The sequence below is a fragment of the Molossus molossus genome, unplaced genomic scaffold (assembly GCF_014108415.1).
Source record: "Molossus molossus isolate mMolMol1 unplaced genomic scaffold, mMolMol1.p scaffold_m16_p_3, whole genome shotgun sequence".
NCBI classification, from domain to species: domain Eukaryota; kingdom Metazoa; phylum Chordata; class Mammalia; order Chiroptera; family Molossidae; genus Molossus; species Molossus molossus.
Genome location: NW_023425366.1, coordinates 122529355 through 122550603, shown reverse-complemented (window position 1 = coordinate 122550603; position 21249 = coordinate 122529355). Strand labels below are relative to the sequence as shown.

At 44.3% G+C, this 21249-nt stretch overlaps 1 protein-coding gene across 1 annotated transcript in view; it reads right to left on the bottom strand.

The window, feature by feature from the left end:
* The window catches only part of LOC118641794 (katanin interacting protein), a 203788-nt gene that overhangs the window by 98894 nt on the left and 83645 nt on the right, over positions 1 to 21249 (bottom strand). Inside the window, exon 7 of the mRNA XM_036279354.1 lies at positions 18917 to 19045. Coding sequence (XP_036135247.1) covers positions 18917 to 19045 — 129 coding nt within the window. The remainder of the gene's footprint in view (positions 1 to 18916; positions 19046 to 21249) is intronic.

Genomic DNA, 21249 nt, shown 5'->3' with positions numbered 1-21249 from the left:
TGAGACAACCAGGGGCAAACTCCTCTCTGGAGCCTCAAAATTCTTGCCTAGTCACTGTGGAATGAAACAAGAAAATGGGTCCCAGCTAGCTGGGACAGTCCTAGCTGGAAGATAGCTGCTGTCCAGGAAATCCCCATCTGTCCCGGGGCCCACGGTCACCCCCTCCGTCCCCAATGTCTAAGGCAGAGCGGAGCCACGAACCACAGCCAGCCCAGGAAGGATGTGGATGGGACATTAGGATTCTTGAACCCATGGTCAGCTGAGCAAGCTCCCTCCAGCCTCTTCACTACCTTGATGATGTCGCAACTCCACATTTAAGTGACTAAATTTTTGGAGTCTCCCAAATTGGAGAACTGAGGCCTAGAGCCTCTGAGCTGGTCCAACTAGTTACAGTGAGGAAATGGCGAGAGGTAACGTGCGCCCCCAGCCACCGCTCCTGCTCCTTCTGATTCCATCAGGGTGCAGTCGGGGGGGGGAGGGGGGGCAACGCCCAGTGTTAATGTACTCGTGCCAGTAGGCATGCTAAGGGCTGAAGTCACAGTGGGGAATACGGTGGCAAAGCCTCAAGCAATCACCGCACAAAGAAAAAGAAACGGGCACTTCAGATGTGGCCAGGACCATGGAGGAAAGGGCCTGCCTAGATGGCAGAACACAGTGGGTGGGCGGAGGGAGCCCCGATGGAGGCTGGCCAGGGAAGGTGGGTGACGCACAGCTGCCCGGGGAGCCGGTGGGGCACAGTGTGCCAGGCAGGAGGAACAGCAGAGGCCAAGGCCAGCAGGTGGCAACGGTGGAGGGCAGCGCGCACCCAGTGAAGGGAGGGTAGGGAACAGGAAGGGGTTACCCAAGCCAGGGCTCTGCAGGCCTCAGGGCAGAGTCTGGACTTTGTTTTATGGACAATGAGAGGCCACTGAAGGGCGCTAAGCAGAAACAACATGATCTGATTTCTGTTTTCAAAGCTCATTATGATGCTTGGAGACCAAGTGGATTTTGAGTTGGGGCCAGGGTGGAGACGGGGCAAACAGTTGCAGCTGCGGCAGCAGGTGGAAGATGAAGGTGGCAGCAGGGGGCGGGAGATGCACTTAGAGATGTGTCTGGAGGCAGAGAGGGCAGAAATGGCTGACTGGACATTCACAATGTACACAAATACCATCTGACCAAATCCCTCTAGAAACAGAGCCCTCACTTTTAAGCATACAAAGACTGCTGAGGCATCGTCATGACAGAGAATGGTCCGGAGCCTCACTGGTCAGAGGTGGGCTAAATGACTCATAGAGCAGGTGCTGGGAGCCTCGGGCAGCCAAGCCAGAGAACGAGATGGATCATGTGCAAGGTACACGCTGAGGTTAAAAGAAGCATGTTGAAAAATGTGTGTGTAGAATAAGCCCAATTTTTAAAATAATTATTCGTTTCTATGCATACAAAAGCTCTGGAAAAGCCCTGGCCGGTTTGGCTCAACGGTTAGAGCATCGGCCCGCGGACCAGAGAGCCCCGGGTTCGGTTCCCGCTGTGGGCACATACCTCGGTTGCAGTTTATCCCCAGCCCTGGTTGGGGCCATGTGGGTGGCAGCCAGTCAATTTGTCTCTCTTGCACCGATGCTTCTCTCTCTCTCTCTTCCTCACTCTCTCCCTCCTGCTCTATCTGAAGGTAAATGCAAAAATGTCCTCGGATGAGGATTAAAAAACAAAAGCTCTGGAAAAATAATCATTGAACTATTCACAATGTTCTCTCTGGGAGTGCCATTATGGGGACTTTCTTTTCTATTTTGTTTTACTTAATTTTTTCTTAGAAGACTATTCCTAATTTTGTAATTAGAAGAAAATGATACGTTTACATGTATGTTTAAATCCTGTCCTCACTCCTGCAAATAAATCAACTCCCCAGAGTAGTGGGAAGGACAGTGGTATGAAGGACCCTGGATCCCAGCCCTGGAACACATCTGTCCCCAAAGGAATGGCTCAGAGAGCGCTCGGCACCAGAAGGTGGTGGAGGAGCATCTGTCCAACTCAGTGTGTCCAGTCAAGTGGTCCAGACTTAAAAACAACAGGCCACCCATCTCAACAGGAAGAAACTCGGGGACTATTAACACCCATGAGCCCACAAAAAACTCCCAGGTGACAAAATCCAAATGATGAGGGGGTAGAGTCAAACTAAAGAGTAGAGCCCTGGAGAGGCTGTGAAGCCGTTTAGAGACTGAGGACACGCTGGACACCTGTGCACATTCGAGTCATGGAGCAGAAATGTTCCAAACCCAAGCCCATAGCTTAGCTAACAAAGACCAGAGTGGGCAGGCAGCGAGGTACCATTTTCCTATCAGTGAGTCCATTCAAATCCGTCTTAAATGGAAACAGAGAGTTTAAAAAGATGGCAACTCTGACCTCTTAATGTGTCTTTCATGATCTGTTAAATTGATGAGATATTTTAAGAAAAATCTCTTGTAATAAATTTCAATGTCAATAATTCCTCCTTTTCCAATTTGGTTTTGCTTCTGTTAAATTAATACAAATTTAAATGACATAATTGCATTTACAAAATATTACATTAAAAAGAAACCTAAATTCTGCACAGCTGGTATCTTCTTCACAAAAGAAATTATACATTTGCTCATACTGGGTGAGCAAAACTTAGGGACCTCTGCCTTTACAATGCCCGTGACCTAAAACCACCTGTTCCAGGGCAAAGGGAGATGAGCCAAGTAGCAGCACTCCCTCGAGAAGGCCGTGCAAAACCTTTCCGTCTGGAGAGAGAGAACCTGGGTAAATCGCTTTGAAAGCCAACCTGCCAATACTTTAAAGGGATCCACGTTGCTTTGAAGTTGTCCTCCAGAGATTTCTCTGCAAAAAGTAACTTTATAGCTTTGCTTTATAGCCTTGTTATATGCAGCTTCAATGTTCGGTGTTTAAAATGTGAAGTTAAAGCCCTTTCAAGAGAAAGCCCCCTGCACGGCGCCCAGGGCGGAAGGCTGCTGGTGGGCAAGGACGACGGGCTGCGCACACCGGCCTCCTTGCCAGAGAGAGAGCCGGAGGTGGAGGGGGGGCTGTGCACACCGGCCTCCTTGCCAGAGAGAGAGCCGGGGCGGGGGGCGGGGGGCTGTGCACACCGGCCTTGCCAGAGAGAGAGCCGGAGGTGGAGGGGGGGGGGGGGGCGGGCAGAGGCCGACCGCGGACTCAAGTGCAGCAGGGTTTGCTGGTCACTGGATCAGGGCCTCACAAGCCTGAGCTGCCTCCTTCTGCTGGGCCAGGAAAAGAGTGAACCTGGGCAACCATAACACTGTTTGCGATAACAGTAATAATAACTATAACACCACCGCAGCAGCTACCAATTACCAAGCTAACCTCTCTGCCCACCTTATCCCATTGCAGCTGTCACCACCCCAGCGGGTGCCCTTATCTTACAGGCCCAGCGCACCTAAGTACCAGCAGAAGGTCATGGGCTAGCAACAGCAGAGCCAGTTTGGATGAACGACGGTCTGACTCCGAGTCCAGGCTCTCAGCCATGTGCACGTGTGTTCCTTTCCTGCCCCAGCACATGGAGAGCAGTGGTCTCCAGAGCAGGAGGAGTCAGGGGCTCGGACTGCCCACAGGCTTGCATGGAACTGAGGAAACTGGTAAGAGCTTCGGACACAAAGCTGCCTTGAGGCCATTAAATGTGTTAAAATGTGGGTTAAGTGTTAGCAGATGAAGCATTAAACCTCTAACTACCCTTAGAATGGGGCAGCCAGGTGTAAGTTCTGGGCCAGGGTACTGGGCCCACTCCAGCTGTGTCCCCAAGCAAGTCTCTAAGCCCAAGCCCCCACCTCTACTATGGGAAAATGTACTCTGACCAAAGATGACAGACAAGGTTGTTGATGGGATACAATGAGATAACAGCTGTGAATTAGTGTTTCATGATTGCTCTTCCAGAGGTCAGGGTTTTACAGGAAATTTAAAGTGAGATGACAGCATTTCTTCTGTATTTCTCAGATCCTACCGACTTCGCCTACAGGGTCGAATGTTTAGACCACGAGGCCGCAGTGGACACTATGACGGTCCTCGAGAACAAGCAGCAGTCTCCGGGGCAGACGTCACTGGCCTACACCAACACCCCTCCTCCCTGCCAACCCCCAGAAATGTCTCTCATTTGGCTGGCAGTTTTATAAAACTGGGATTTGAATGCCTTTAGCCCGGCATGCACTGTTAGCTGCAATAATTCCCACTGGTTCCCACTGCCTTATATGAGCCATTTTACTCATTTATATTAACCTGCCTGGCCCAGAAAGGAGTTTTACCCTGCACTGAGGGGCTACAGACTGACTTGTTCTCCTTTTCATTCATTCATTATTCAACAAATGTTTATTATTGAATGTATTTGTCCCCATTAGCAGATCTGACTGCTAAGTGTTAGGACAGAGTAATGAACCAGACAGATGGAGTCCTTGTTCTCATGGAATTTATAATCTAGCAACAAAGTCAGCCAATCTAGTAGAAATTACAAGTACAGCGAGCATGAAGAACCCAAACCCAGGGCCTCCCAGCCCTGCCTCAAGCCTGCTGGCTCCTAGACCACGAAGTTCCCAGAATAAAGTGACCTGAGCTCTAATTTCAGGACCCACACTGTGTTTTAAAGTCACACCCCCCTGCACCGATTCTGATGGAACTGTGGCTGGGAAAATTTGAGTCCTACATGAGCTTTAAATACCTGGGAAATGTTTTCAGTTTTCTGATACTTTCTTTCTGTCCACATTCAACATTGGATTTTCTTTTTTACTGATTTTCATTCAAAACTAAGTTTATTTATAAAGTACCTTGAAGCAGCCTCTAAATCCATCATTACAAAGGAAAAAGCACCCTTGTCTTAGGGAGTGGGACTCAGAAAGCAGAGGCTCTGGGGGCTGCCTGGCTGTGACCTGGCTGGGAGGCCCCTGGGTACCTCACCTGGGCCTGCCCAGCCGTGGCTGGCTGTAGGCAATGGAAAAGGAATGGCAGGATGGAGACCAAACAGTAAAGAATGCTGCAGGCAGACTAGAAATTTTTAAGAATTCTTGAAAGACAGAGAGCAGAGATCACTTCTATGAAGAAGGAAAAGCAGCGAAAACCACAGACCAAAATGTGGGCATTAAAATTTCCCGTGGGTGTGTGTGTGTGTGTGTGTGTGTGTGTGTGTGGGTGGGTGTGTGTGTGGTTGAGTCCAGAAGTCAAGCTGGAGTGAGAGGAAGCCACTGGGGCTACTTTTAAGGATGCTGGCTCCTCCCCAGCTGCATTAAGCACAGAGGTCGAAGCCTGGAGTGTGGGTACTGAGCCAGAAGGCAAGACAATACCCCCCACCAGAGCTCCCATACCTGGAAGGGAATATAAGGTGCACAGCTTCCAGGGGCATGTGTGCCCCAACCCACAATCACCAGAGTTGGGTTACATCAAACAGAATGAGCAGAGGAAGTGGGATTCTCAAATACAAAGATGAGCAGACAACCCAGAATGAGTACACATTTGGGGGAAAGCAACACCCTGAAAGATAGCCACCAAATTAAAAGAACGAATACCCAAGGAAAAAGAGTTAATAGAATAAATAGAAGACTTTAGAACACAGAAAATTGCTATCCCTGGAGAGATTTCACAGAACCTTTCATACATGAAAAAGACATAACTAGAGATGCTAAAAGTTTTAATTTTGTTAACATTCTTTAAAAGATCAACTAAATAGCAGAAAGAGATAAAAAGTGACTAAGTGTGCTGGAAAATCAAACCAAATTGATAAGAACACAGTACAAAAGACAAAAAGAAAGTTTGAAAGAAAAATGAAGAGACTTGAAAAGATAGATCTGGGCCAACATCTGTCCACCAGATGCTCCAGAGGACAGAACAGACACAATGAAAAGCAATAACAACAATAAAATTTTCCAGTGCTAAAAACACAAGCCTTCAGATCCAAAAGGCCCATCTCCTGCTTTAAATGGGACAAAGATAATGACACTGATATACTCACATGGATAAAAGGCACCCTCTATTAAAAAACATCTTGACTCTATATACACACAATGACAGAGACTTTAAATATATAAAGCAAAAATAAAGCAATATAAGGAAAAATTGACAAGTTCACAGAAATCAACTGGATTAAAAAGACAAAAATTAATTAGGATCTATTACAGTGGTTTAATAACAAGCGAAGAACTTTCTGGAAGTCTTATGAGAAACACAGAATCTGAGCGCTCCATCCCCCTCCCGATCCAGCTCTGTGTCTTTGAGAGGAGTGTGAGAATTCAAATTTTTTTGTGGTACATGCCCCTAGCGGGAACCAAACCCAGGACTCTCTGGTCCGCAGACTGACGCTCCAACTGCTGAGCCAAACCAGCCAGGGCAGAAATTTCACATGTTTAATAAGCAGCCCAGGTGATTCTGATATAGGTAGTCTGGGATAATACTTTAAGACTCAGCAAGTTAAATAATTCAATGAGTAGCTTGATTTAATTGACAGATTAAGAACTTATATCAAGAAGAGAATTATTATTCTTTTAAAATACCATGGAGCATTAATAAAAATGATCTGGTACTAAAATAACCTCAGAAATGTCCAAAAATCAGAAACCAAACAAGCCATTCTGTGATCATAATGTAGTAAAATAAGAAATTAACATAAAAGGATAGCAAAAAATACAAAAATAGACCCAAAAAAATAAATAGAGGAGAAAAAACCCTAAAATCAAAAACTAATTAAAAATAAATGACAATGAAAACATTACATACATAGCAAAATTTGCGGGATATGGACAAAACAATACTCAGAGGAAATTTTATAGTCTTAACATCGATATATTAGAAAAACAAGACTGAATATAAATTAATTACACATTTAACTTAAGAAGCCAGGATGTGTGCTGGGGGTGGGGTAAAACCAAAGCAACAAATTAAACCAAGAAGTTTACAGAAGGAATCCAGATAAATGCAGAAATGAACTGAAACAGAAAATAGTAAATGACATGACTTCCGGTCAAGATGGCGGCGTAGGTAAATGTGGTACTACTGCCTCCGTCCACAACCACATCAGAGTTACAACTAAACTACAGAACCACCATCATTCAAAACCACCTAAAATCAAGCTGAATGAAAGACCTACAACTACGAAATTAAAGAAGCAGCCACATGAGACTGGTAGGAGGGGCAGAGGCACGATGGGCTGGTCCCACACCCGTGTGTGATGGAAAAAAATTAGGACACCTTGGCTGGGAAGGTCCTCCCTGAGGACTGAGGGGTCTCTGTCCCACAACAGGTGCCCAACCCAGGGTTCCAGGGCCAGGAAGAGAAGTCCCCATAACTTCTGGCTGTGAAAACCAGCAGGAACTGAGGTTCAGGGAGGCTGAGTCTGCAGGAGCCCCAGGCAGCTCCTCTTAAAGGGCCCGCGCACGAACTTACTCGTACTCGCACCCTCCAGGCCCCAGCGTGGGGGAGGCAGCTTGAAAGGCACCAGAGACATATGGGGAAGAACTGAGTTGTTTGGCATTGGAGCAAGGGCTGGAGAGGTGGCTTTCTCTAGGACAGACGTGATATCAGAGGTCTTTTTTCCTTTGGTGAGCCCTTCCCTGGGGCAGCAAGACAGGTGCCATATCTGAGACTACAACAACCTGGCTCACACTGTTTGCCCCGCCCTGGTGATTCCCTGAGGCCCTGCACCACCCAATTTTCAGGCCCACCCAAGCTGTTGCCAGTTGCTTTACCATAGCATTGGCCTGTCTTGGATCCTGCTTCAGGTTTCCCTAAATTCTTTCAAACAAGCGGCATCTGGATTTTGGCTAGCCCCATACCTCTCATTAAGTAATACATAGAAACAAACACAGAGAGGCAGCCAAAATGAGGAGACAAAGAAACAGGTTCCAAATGAAAGAACAGAACAAAACTCCAGGAAAAGAACTAGGCGAAATGGAGATAAGCAACCTAACAGATGCTGAGTTCAAAATACTGCTTATAAGGATGCTCAATGAACTTAGTGAGAACCTCAATGAACTTAGTGAGGGCCTCAAGAGCATAAAAAATGAGCAATCAGAAATGAAGGATGCACAGTCAGAAATGAAGGAGGCACTAACTGAAATAAAGAATAATTTTCACAGATTCAATAGTAGAATAGGTAAAGCCAAGAAGCAAACCATCAATTTGGAATATAAGGAAGCAAAAAACACCCAATCAGAATGGCAAAAAGAAAAAAGAATCCAAAAAAATGAGGATAGTGTAAGGAGCCTCTGGAAAACCTATTTGAAACAATAATGGCAGAAAACTTCCCTAACTTGGTGAAAGAAACAGACATACAAGTCCAAGAAGCACAGAGTCCCAAACAAAATGAACCCCAAGAGGCCCACACCAAGACACATCATCATCAAAATGCAAAAGGTTCAAGACAAAGAGAGAATCTTAAAAGCAGCAAAAGAAAAGCAGTTAGTTACCTACAAGGGAGTTCCCATAAGACTGTCAGCTGATTTCTCAAAAGAAACTTTGCAGGCCTGAAGGGAGTGGCAAGAAATATTCAGAGTGATGAAAAGCGAGAACCTACAACCAAGATTACTCCATCCTGCAAAGCTGTCATTTAGAATCGATAGCTACATAAAGAGTTTCCCAAACAAGAAAAAGTTAAAGGAGTTCATCACCACCAAACCGTTATTATATGAAATGTTAAAGGGTCTTCTTGAAGAAAAAGATAAAAAATATGAACAAACAAAATGGCAATAAATACATATCTATCAACAATTGAATCTACAAACAAAATGAACAGACAGAACAGAAGCACTCTCACAGATACAGAGGACATTGTGTTGGTTGCCAGATGGGAGGGGGTTGGAGGAAGGGGTGAAAAAGGTGAAGGGATTAAGAAGTACAAATTGGTTGTTAGACTGACAAACTGCAAAGGGAAGGGGGGATGGGGGTGAGAAGAGATAAACCAAAGAACTTACGTGTATATATGCATAACCAATGGACACAGACAACAGTGTGGGGAAAGGCAGGAAGGGGGCAGGAGTGGGGAGGAGGGGGTCAAAAGGGGAAAAATGAACAACATCTGTAATACAGTCAACAATAAAGATAAATTTTTTAAAAAAGAAAATAATAAATGAATGAGTGAATGACAAAATAAACAAAGTATAAAGGCTCAATAAATCCAAAAGCTAGGCACAATTCAGTTTGGCTGGGTAGGCAGAGAGAGCTTTTCATAGTCTACTGAGTTTACTTCCGAATTGTTTGAATCTTTTCTAATGTGAAAGCACTTGTGTATTAGATGTTACATAAAATGATGAAAAATAATGTAAAAATATGTAAGAAAGTCTATGTAGGCTATAAATACAAGAAATAGAAGATATTATTTATTCCAATATTGATTCACAGGTCATTCTTTATTTTTATTAGGCTTGAAAAAGACGCTGTAGTAAGTCAGATACCACCCGATATCTTCACTTACTGAAATACTCTATTGGGTGAAAGGATCACCACTTCTCTCCCTCTGGACCTGCCTTTCATGGGCATTTTGTGCCTGTTCAGCATCACTCCACATGAATCATTCATGCGCATCATTGAATTATTCCTGCTCAGCTCGCCTTGTGCTGTCTGACACCTGCCCAGAGCCCTCCTAATGCCATCAGCCAGGCTGTCCTTTAGTCTGAGCTGTCCGACCAGGCATCTCTGGGTGCATTCAGGGCACCACGCCCCGACGGTTCTGGGTACAGGGGCGCTAATGAAAGCACCACTGGGAAGGAAAAAGACCTCTTCCTCCTCTCATCAGGCACTAACTAAGCTATCATTGTCTGAACCAGAAGTTTCAAGCTGATGGTCTGTCTGAAAGCCAAATCTGGCCATTTTCTAGCTTTGGTCCATAGAAAATTGTGAATTAGTTACTAACTTATAAAAAAAAAAGGATAAATTGAACACAAACACCCAGATACCTAACTTCTCTTAAAGCTAGAAAGCTTCGTACCACTGTGCCCACATCCCCACAATGAGAGTCAGCCAAGCTGTGTCAAGACTCTTCTCAAAGTCCCCATCGCTCTATGCCAAAAGCTGTGCTTGTTATCCCGCCTGCCTTGCTCATGTCACTGTAAATATTCATTTTAATTGGTACCATGTGCCAGTAATCCCAGTATTTCAGGATCCAAACTCCATCTCTCAAACAGATTCTTCTACCCTAAGCAGCAAAAAAGAAATTATTTGTCAGATTATGTTTCCTGATTCACAGTTTGGAAAATACTGTCACCATAATTATAACTTAGTGATGCGATGACTGAACTCAGCTTGTATGGGCTGCCCAGGGTGCTGAATCTACATCGACACCATACCTCACTCATTGATTCACTCAATCAATTATTCAACTCACTGGCTCAAAAAAGACTTATTTGCAAACTAACTCTATGCCAGGTACTTTTCTAAGGACCAGAGACATGGCAGGCAAAGACACAGCACACATCTCAGCCAATATGAAGCTTAGATCTAGGACAGAGAAAGGGTACTTCAAGCCCTAAACCAGTAACTTGCAAACAGTCTACAGAAGGAGTCTGCAGATGGGGGTGGGGGGCCTGCATAAACTATTATGTATCTTCTACCCCTATGGATTTTGTCACCAGAAATAGGGGTTTCCTATAAACTCAACCTAGGATTTACAATTTCAGAGCTGACAAGCACAGAAAATACCTCATCTACCCCTTCTTGTCAAAGGGGGAAGAAATAGGGCCTCCAAGGACATGACTGAGCCTCGGCCTCAGTTTACGGAAAAGCCCAAACTATCTGCTCCAGGCTTGCTGAGTCTCAGTCACCTGTTCTTTTTACTCCCTAAAACAGGAGTCCTGAGCTCCAACATCTTCAAGATGTAATATAGTATAAAACAGCAATGAGTCTCAGAGTTACCAACAGAGAGGTGGGGGCCGGGGCAAATGGGAGGGAGCATGCTTAGAATAAGTGTTTTTGATTCAAAATAAAACAGCGACAATCATGACCACAGCACACCACCAGGCCAGCCAAGGATACATGAGCTGAAGTTGGTCCTTGCAGTCACGTGTCTGGGCCCTCTCCTTTCGGCCACACTCTCTTCCATTCATCCCAGTGTATCTACCCTTATCTTGAATTTGTGCATAATTTTTTCAAGTCATAACTAACAAGAATCCTTTCCTACATGCCCCCAATTTTTCAGGACTGTTTTTTCTCAAGTTGAAATATATTTTTAATGTAACCAAAGTGAAAAATAAAGCCAAATATGAAGGGTTCATACTCATTTCCTGGATTTAATAATGTCTTAATATAACAACACAAAAATTAATTTTCTGTTTACCTAAAATTCACCTCTTTAAATAGTCAAAAACATAAATAAAATAGTTTTCTATGAAAATATTTTAAAAGATATTAAGACTTCCTTGCCTTCTTAAAAGAGTATGTTGGATATAATTTAGTCTTTTCTTGACACTAATAGTCAAGATCTACATAGACACTAATCTGTAATACAGGAGGTGCTGTCTAAAGCTATTACACTTTTTTATCTTTCTTGTACTATTTTTTAAGTGACATCTCCCACCTAAGTTTCCAGAAGTGCAGGATATGATTTTGAAGACAAGGGCAGAAGCCCCTGCTGTCCCTTTCTGGCTTTTGTGAACCTCTTTGGATTTTTGTTGTTTTATTTTGGTTTTGGTTTTTACTTTCTAGTTACCTTGATTTGTATGGTACAGATGAGATTTTAAGTTTGAATTTTTAAATCTCTTTCTTTTATAGTCTCCAAATCCAAGCCACAAAGTCCAAATTATCTCCAAAACTTTCCTTCCATTTAAAGTAGACTTCACTCTTCAGGCCCGTGGTTCAGAATCACCAGGAGTTCTTTGTTAAAAAGTATGCTACCTCCTATGCACAAATTCTGGTAGCTTAAAAGTTAGACCTAAAATAATGCATTTTAAATAAATACCCTTAGTGATTCTTGTGCATATCAAATTTTGAGATTCACGGCCCTACCTTTTCCTTGTAACTGCAGTTCTCAGATAGTGTTACAAATGCCTGGCATGCAGGGTGCTTAAAATAAGATACAATGCCTGAGCCCAAACCCAGGATGAGAATCAGGACCTCTGGGTGGTAAGACCTGGGCATCTGTGCCTATTTTATTTATTTATTTTTCATTTTGAGCTAACTGTCAATTTCACGTACCATTTGTAAGAAAGATCCCATGTACCCAGCATCCCGTTTCCCCCATGGTAACATCTGCGTTACTAGGGCACAAAATAAAACAGCAACAATCATGACTGCAGCACAACAGGAAGCTGGCACGGACACAGTCTACTCGGCTTGTCTAAGTTAGGTCTCCTTCTGTACTCTCCTCCGTTTCTTCCTTTGCTGACGCTTAGCTCTACAAAGCTTTACAAAAAATTTTTTTTTATTTTGAAAAAATTTAAAAGCCACAAAGAATAACCCTTCACCTACATTCACCAACTGTTAGCATTTTGCCCCATTTTTCTGTCTCTCTTCTCCAAATAGTCATTATTTGGGCCCATTTATGCATTTGTGTGGCCATCATGCCTTCTCATGCCTGCACACTCCAGCATGTGTCTCCCAAGAACCAGAACCTTCCCTTCTATAACCACATTATACTTACCAAATTCAGGAAATTCAACATCAGTACAATATTACTATCTAATATAATATAGTTAACTTTCTATTTTTCTGAGTTTCTCAAAACTATCCTTAAATGCGTAGCAATTCTCCGCCTCAGGACCCCACGTAGCGTGACCGCGGCATCTCCTCATCCTGTTTAGTCTGGACAGCCTTCCTCTGTGTCTCACACCACTGACAGTTGCAGACTCCAGGCCAGCTGTTTTGTAGATTGCCCTTCAATTTGGGTTTTCCTGGCTGTTTCCTCACTGAATTTCATTTTTGAAAAACATTTCCATCAACATTCCCAGCGAGGAGGTCATAGGGGAGACTTGGCAGAGGGGGTCTTCTTGAACATTGTTTAAACAGGTAGGCATAACTGAGGGATGGCCACCTCTGAACACCTTGCCCCCGGGCAGAACATCAATAATATTCACCACAGACTGTGCCCCTGTGGAGAGCTGGGCACTTTCAGAAGCAAAAACAGGTCAATGCCATTCCCGGCTTGTTAATCCCAAGGAACAGGAGTCCTGGGTCTGGGTTTCCAGCCTGGGCTTCTCTGAGGTGAGTGACATCATTTCTCTACTCCTCAGTTTCCTCAAACTATAAAATGGAATGAAAACACCTAGCACTTAACTCATAGCGATGGATGTTACTCACTCAACACAGCGCTCAGCACTTAGTACGTGCTCATTTAATGTGAGCCCTTACTATTTTTTTAATGAGATCATTGTTTCTCTTAGCAATATTTTTTTCTGATATATCTCCATGGGCAAGGGAAACAAAAGAAAAAATAAACAAATGGAACTACATCAAGCTAAAAGGGTTTGTCCAGCTAAGACAACCATCAACAAAACAAAGACAACCTACTGAACAGAAGGAGATATTCACCAATAATACATCTGATAAATGGTTAATATCCAAAATTTATAAAGAACTCATATTACTGAACACACATATAAAAATAATCTAATTTATTTATTTATTTTTTGTTAATCCTTACCCAAGGATATTTTACCATTGACTTTTTTAGATAGAATGGAAGGGAAGGAGGGAGGGAGACAGAGAGAAACATCAATGTGAGAGAGATATATCAATTGGTTCTTCCCACATGATCCCGACTGGGGTCAAGGATCGAATCTGCAACCCAGGTACGTGCCCTTGACTGGAAATCAAATCCGAGACACTTCAGTCTGAGGGCCCGACGCTCTAACTGCTGAGCCAAACTGGCCGGAGCCAAACAATCCAATTTTTAAAAAATGGACAGAGGACCTGAATAGACACTTCTCCAGAAAGTACATACAGATGGCAAATAGACATATGAAAAGATGCTCAACATCACTAATTATCAGAGAGATGCAAATTAAAACCACAATGAGATATTACCTCACTCCTGTCAGAATGGCTGCCATCAATGAATCAACAAACAACAAGTGCTGGCAAGAATGCAGAGAAAAGGGAACCCTTGTGCACTGTTGGTGGGAATGCAGACTGGTGCAGCCACTGTGGAAAACAGTTTAGAGATTCCTCAAAAAATTAAAAATGGAACTGCCTTATAACTCAGCAATTCCACTTCGGGGTATGTATCCAAAGAAACCCAAGACACTAATTCAAAAGAATATATGCAAGCCTACGTTCATTGCAACATTATTTATAATAGCCAAGATATGGAAGCAACCCAAGTGCCCATTAATAGATGAGTGGATAAAAAAACCTGTGGTACATAGCAACACTATTTACAATTACTAGGATCTGGAAGCAGCCCAAGTGTCCATCAATATATGAGTGGATAAAAAAACTGTGGTTCATATACACAATGGAACACTATGCAGCTGTAAGAAAGAAAGATCTCTTATCCTTTGAGATGACATGGAGGGATCTGGAGAGTATTATGCTAAGCGAAATAAGCCCCTCAGAGAAAGACAAATACCACATGATCTCACTAATTTGTGGAATATAATGAAAAAAATAAGCTGATGAACAAAATAGACCCAGAGACATAGAAAGGAGTACAGTTCAGACTGAGAAACCTCAGAAGAAGGATCGGGGATGAGAGATGAGATAAACCAAAGAACATATTTGTATGTATGCATAACCAATGGGTATGGACAATAAAGCCTGGATGAGGGGGCGGGATCAGGAGGAGGGTGTGTGTGTGGGGGAGAAGTTACATCTGTAACAAAAATTAATTAATAAAAGAAAAAATAAGACAAGGGGAAAAATCTGTGGTACATATATATAATAAGAGTATTACTCAACCATATAAAATAATAAAATCTTATTGTTTGCAACAGTATGAATGGACCTTGAAGGTATTATGCTAAGTGAAATAAGTCAGAGAAAGGCAAATACCATATAATTTCACTCATATGTGGAATCTAAAGAACAAAATAAATGAATAAACAAAATTGAAACAGACTCATAGATACAGAGAACATTTTGATGGCTGCCAGAGGTGAGGGGGTGTTGAAGGACTGAGAGAAAAAGGTGAAGGGATTAAGTACAAACTGGTAGTTACAGAATAGTCACAGGGATGTAAAGTACAGCATAGGGAACGTAGTCAATAATATTGTAATAAATATGTGTGGTGTCAGGTAGGTACTGGAAATATCGAAGGGATCGTTTTGTAAGGTTTATGATTATCTAACCACTATGCTGTACACCTGAAACTAATATAATATTGAATGTCAACTGTAACTGAAAAATAAAAATTTAAAAATCTATATTTTAGCCCAGGCCAGTGATTCAGCTGGCTGAAGCATCATCCCGTATATCAAAATGCTGTGCATTCGATTCCCAGTCAGGGTACATACCTAGGTTGTGGGTTTGATCCCCAGTCAGGGTGCGTGCAGGAGGCAACCAAATGATGTTTCTCTCTCACGTTAATCTCTCTCTCTCTCCCTTCCTCTCTTCCTCTCTCTAAAAATCAATAAACAACGACTTCTGGTCAAGATGGTAGCGTAGTTAAACGTGGTATTGCCTCCTTCCACAACCACATCAAAATTACAACTAAACTACAGAACAACCATCATTCAAAACCACCCGAAATCAAGCTGAATAGAAGTCCTACAACTACGAAATTAAAGAAGCAGCCACATGAGACTGGTAGGAGGGGCGGATGGGCTGGTCCCATACACACGTGTGGTGGATAAAAATCAGGAGGACACCTCAGCTGGAAAGGTCCTCCCTGAAAAGTAAGGGGTCCCTGTCCCACACCAGATGCCCAGCTCAGGGTTCCAGTGCCAGGAAGAGAAGTCCCCATAACTTCTGGCTGGAAAAACCAGCAGGAACTGAGGCTGAGGGAGGCTGAGGTTGCTGAAGCCCCAGGCAGCTCCTCTTAAAGGGCCTGCTCACGGACTTACACGGACCAGCTCCTTCTGGGCTCCAGCATTGGAGAGGCAGCTTGAAGATATATATAAAGGCACAAGAGATACAGGGGGAAGAACTGAGTTGTTTGGCATTGGGGCGAGGGCTGAAGAGACAGCTTTCTCCTGGACAGACGTGCTGTCAGAGGCCTTTGTTCCTTTGATGAGCCCTTCCCCCACAGGGCAGGCAGATGGCCACCATATCTGGGATTCTAGCAATCTGGCTCATACTGTTTGACCCACCCTGGTGATTCCCTGAGGCCCTGCACCACCCAACTTTCAGGCCCACCCAAGCTGTTACTAGTTGCTTTATCATAGGACAGGCTTGTCTTGGATCCTGCTTCAGAGTTTCCTAAATTCTCTCAAACAAGTAGCATCTGGTCTCAGCAAGCCCCAAACCTCTCATTAAGTGGCCCTAGGCCTGGCAGTAGAAGCAGCCAGCCTTGGTTCACAACTTGGCTTTGCCTGGGCACCTCCAAGACCAGCACAAGAAGCAGTCATCTGCAGACCACTTTGTAGTTTATGGCTGGTGGCCCTGGGTAGAACACAGGCAGTGGTTGACCTTGCCCCAGAGCCAGCACACCCAGTGGACAGCTTCAGACCACATCGAAGCACCACCTCCATAAGTGACACTCAAGGAATGGACTCAGTGGGTACCAGAGCCTTGCTGAAATGAGTCTTGCTCTGTGTGGTGGGCCCCTGCACAGCTGATCATCCAAGCAATCAAGACTCAATTACAACAGAAGGGTGTAAGGTCCACACGAGGGGTGCACCTCAAGAGCCCAGCTGGGAGACCAGGGAGGCTGTGCCACTGGACCCTACAGGATACCTACTACAATAGGCCATCCTAGGAAGCCCAAGAGACATAGCAACTCTACCTAATGCATAGAAACAAACACAGGGAGGCAGCCAAAATGAAGAGACAAAGAAACATGTCCCAAATGAAAGAACAGAACAAAACTCCAGGGAAAGAACTAAACAAAATGGAGATAAGCAATCTAAGAAATGCAGAATTCAGAATACTGCTTATAAGGATGCTCGATGAACTTGGTGAGAACTTCAGTGAACTTAGTGAAGGTCTCAAGAGCGTAAAGAAAGACCAGTCAGAAATGAAGGAGGCACTAACTGAAATAAAGAATAATTTACACAGATTCAGTAGTAGAGTAGGCAAAGCCAAGAAGCAAACCATCAATTTGGAATATAAAAAAGCAAAAAACACCCAATCAGAACAGCAAAAAGAAAAAAGAATCCAAAAAAATGCGGATACTGTAAGGAGCCTCTGGGACAACTTCAAGCATACCAACATTTGCATCATGGAGGTGCCAGAAGGAAAAGAGAACAAGAAATTGAAAACCTATTTGAAAAAATGACAGAAAACTTCCCTAACTTGGTGAAAGAAACAGACATACAAGTCCAGGAAGCACAGAGAGTCCCAAACAAGATGAACCCAAAGAGGCCCACACCAAGACACATCATCATCAAAATGCAAAAGGTTCAAGACAAAGAGAGAATCTTAAAAGCAGCAAGAGAAAAGCAGTTAGTTACCTACAAGGGAGTTCCCATTAGGCTGTCAGCTGATTTCTCAAAAGAAACTTTGCAGGCCAGAAGGGAGTGGCAAGAAATATTCAGAGTGATGAAAAGCAAGAACCTACAACCAAGATTACTCTGTCCTGCAAAGCCGTCATTTAAAATCACTGATCATATAAAGAGTTTCCCAGTCAAGAAAAAGCTAAAGGAGTTCATCACCACCAAACTGTTATCATATGAAATGTTGAACAGTTCTCTTGAAGAAAAAGATAAAAAATATGAACAAACAAAATGGCAATAAATACATATCTATCAACAATTGAATCTACAAACAAAATGAACAGACAGAACAGAAGCACTCTCATAGATACAGAGAACATTGTGTTGGTTGCCAGATGGGAGAGGAGTTGGGGGAATGGGTGAAAAAGGTGAAGGGATTAAGAAGTACAAATTGGTTGTTAGACTGACAAACCTCAGAGGGAAGGGGGTTGGGGGGTAGGAAGAGATGAACCAAAGAACTTATATGTATATATGCATAACCAATGGACACAGACAACAGTGTGGGGAAAGGCAGGAGTCAATAGGAGAAAAAAGCTAAACATCTGTAATATATTCAATAATAAAGATAAGTTTAAAAAAATATTTTAAGCCCTGGCTGGTTTGGCTCAGCGGTTGGAGCGTTGGCCTGCAGTACAGAGAGACCCGGGTTCGGTTCCCGCTAAGGGCACGTACCTCGGTTGCAGTTTGTCCCCGGCCCTGGTTGGTCGTGCGGGTGGCAGCCACTCGATGTGTCCCTTCACGTCGATGTTTCGCTCTCTCTCTTCCTCTCTCTCCCTCCCCCTCTATCTGAACAAAAAATGGAAAAATGTCCTCGGGTGAGGATAAAAAAAAATATATATATATATATATTTTTTAAAAATTAAGTGGGGAAAAATTGTTTTAAAATAAAAATCAATGAACACTTCCTCAGGTGAGAATTTAAAAAAAAATCTATATTTTATATCAAAAGCAAAATAAATAAATAAAAATAAAATCTCTCATGTGCTGTTTTAAATCTTCTGGTGGGTTGGCCAGAGGTTTTTAGTTAAAGCTAAATCCTGTTGTTATCTGTAGTTTTCCCAAGTATAAACGAAAAATCTCTTGCCTGGCCAGGTGGCTCAGTGGTTGAGCATCAACCCCTGCACCAAGAGGTCACCTATTTGATTCCTGGTCAGGGCACATGCCCAGGTTGTGGGCCAAATCCCCAGTGGGGGACATGCAGGAGGCGGCCAATCGACGTTCTCTCATCAATGTTTCTAGCTCTCTCTCCCTCTCCCTTCCTCTCTAAAATCAATAAAGAAAAAAGTTGAAAAATAAAATAAGTGAAGACTCTCGTGGGGTCCACCCTACGGCCCCCCTGTCTGGCTGTGGAGAAGACCCTGGCCCTTCATGGTTATGATGCAGGAAGGTGGTCTTACCGTTACATCTTGAATAGTTAGGAGGATCCTTGCTTCGTCCATACTGTTTGGAGGGTCAGGATGTCCACGTGCGTTCTGAAGGGAGAAGTTAACGTCACAGGGCGTGGTGCTGGTGGGAAATCTGGAGTCCTAGGGACAAGCAGAGAGAACGGAGTATGGTGAAAGCAACTTATGTCCCCAAAGACATGCTGGGCCCTCAGTCTCTTGGCCTCCATGACTCCCATCTCTCTCCTCACTGAGCAGTTCTCCGCTCTGGCTCCCACAGCTGATCTGATCAAATCATCCCTACTTGACCAGCACCACTGCAGGCCCAAGCTAGCAAGTGGACCAGGACTCAGACTCGGGCTACCAGCTCCCAAAACACTGCCCTGAGCTGGTGAGGACCAGTGCAGAAAGATGGCCACAAGTGTTGAGTGAAAAAGGTGGGACTGTCAAGTGGTATGAATGGTATAATCCCATTTATGGGAGAATAACAATAAAAGGGGAAAAGGGCACTCACTCAAAGGTTATCTATATGGTAATCGGAAACCCAAGTACCCAAGCCATGGACCTGACCTAAAAATGATCCCTCATCTTTTCGAGTCTCACCATTGAAATTAGTGAGCACTGACGGCATTTGCCCAGGAGCCCTGCTGGGGACAAGGTGGGCACACTGCTTCACGGGGGATGCTTGGCCAATGATGGCACAACTGCCTAAATCCACCTAGTTACCAACTGGTGGTCGAGCCGTCATGGGCCGTGGCAGTCCACACGTCAAGGGCCACGGCAGACCTCCTGGTGGCACACTGGTGTGACAGGTCTTTAAGTTGTTTACATGTATCAGCAAGTAACGACGACTTTAAAACCCTAAATTATAATTGTGACAAATATCCCATTCACTCAGTCCAGGATCCACACAATGGAGAAACTCAAAGAAGGCATTCCAGAAGGCTTCTATCACCTGCCATGCTCTCAGGAGCGATAACTAATCTTGGGAAACATCACTCACTGGGAATGGGCCAGGACCAGAGCACTCCAGATCACAATCTCTTGGCTATAATGATATGTGCAATTTTAATCTAGATGGCTGCATACTTAGCTATTCACAGTAATGATCTCTGGGGCAGTGAGGTCATGAAAAAAACTTATTTTCTTTGTATCCTTTGAATTTTTTACATTGATCAGGCATTATCAGAAAAAGGTATCTCATAACAGAAAAGATGTACATTGTTTCATTCCTGATACTTAAGTAGAACTTCACCATGCACTGCAACCCCTGGCCGAGGAGAGCCACCCTGCCTAAGCTGGCACTCTGGCCAGCCCTCCGGAAGAGGTGCCCTCCTTTCACTGGAGTTGCTAAACTGCAAAAACAAAAACAAAAACAAAACAAAACGAAAAGACCCTATGTTGGCTTTCCTCCCAACCCACAGTAGAAACCCCCATCCTTACCACAGCTCTCCAAGCCTGTGTGGTGGGAGCCTTGGCTACTTCTCCGCCTCACCTGGCCTTCCTCGCCCCTCCATCACTCAGCTCCTGCCACACGGGCCTCCCCCTCGGGGCCTCCACACCTGCTGCTCCCTGCGCCTGAAATGCTCTTCTCTAAATGGCTCACACCCTGGCTTCTTTCAGGCCTCTGCCACATGTGAGCTCAAGGCCACGCCCCTGCCCAGCTCTCTCCAGCCCTGGCTCCACTCCGCTTCTCTGACATGGTACTCCTCTGGCATGGTACCTACTTGTTGACTGTGTTTTAGCCTCAGTGAGAACGGTGCCCGGCACCGGTGGTGAGGACTGTGGCACGCTGGAGCGCACACCTGTCTAAAGGGACGGCTGCTCCTCAGCTCAGTCATTGCTGTGGCATAAGAATGCGGTTCCCAAATCTTCCGATTTGTTCAACAGAAGCCCCAACTTCAGACTTGGACATGGAATTTCCCAATTCTTAAATGTCAGCTAGTAATTCACATTTTTTGAAAGCAAGTCAACAAGGTGGCGGCCCACAGAACATATCTGCAGCACACCGGCTGTGAACTCAGAGCCGCCCAGAAATTGAAGTTCACTGAGGATATGACTGAAGGTGAAAGGCTGGTGCGTGTCAACAGTGAAGGTCAGATGGAAAGTACCCCCGCAGACATGCATTGCCTTTTGCTCCATTTCGGGCTGCACTTGCAAAGTGTGAGGCGGCTGAGTGTATTTAGCCACGTGCTTTTTTTTTTCTTTCCCTTTTCAGATCGCATCTCTTATGGCTTCTGCCTTTGCCGAAAACCAGAGCTGCCATTTCACTCTCACGTACCAGGAAAATAACTCCGTGGGGAAACTGACTATGAAGCCTTACGGAATGCCCCTCAAGATGGGGAGAA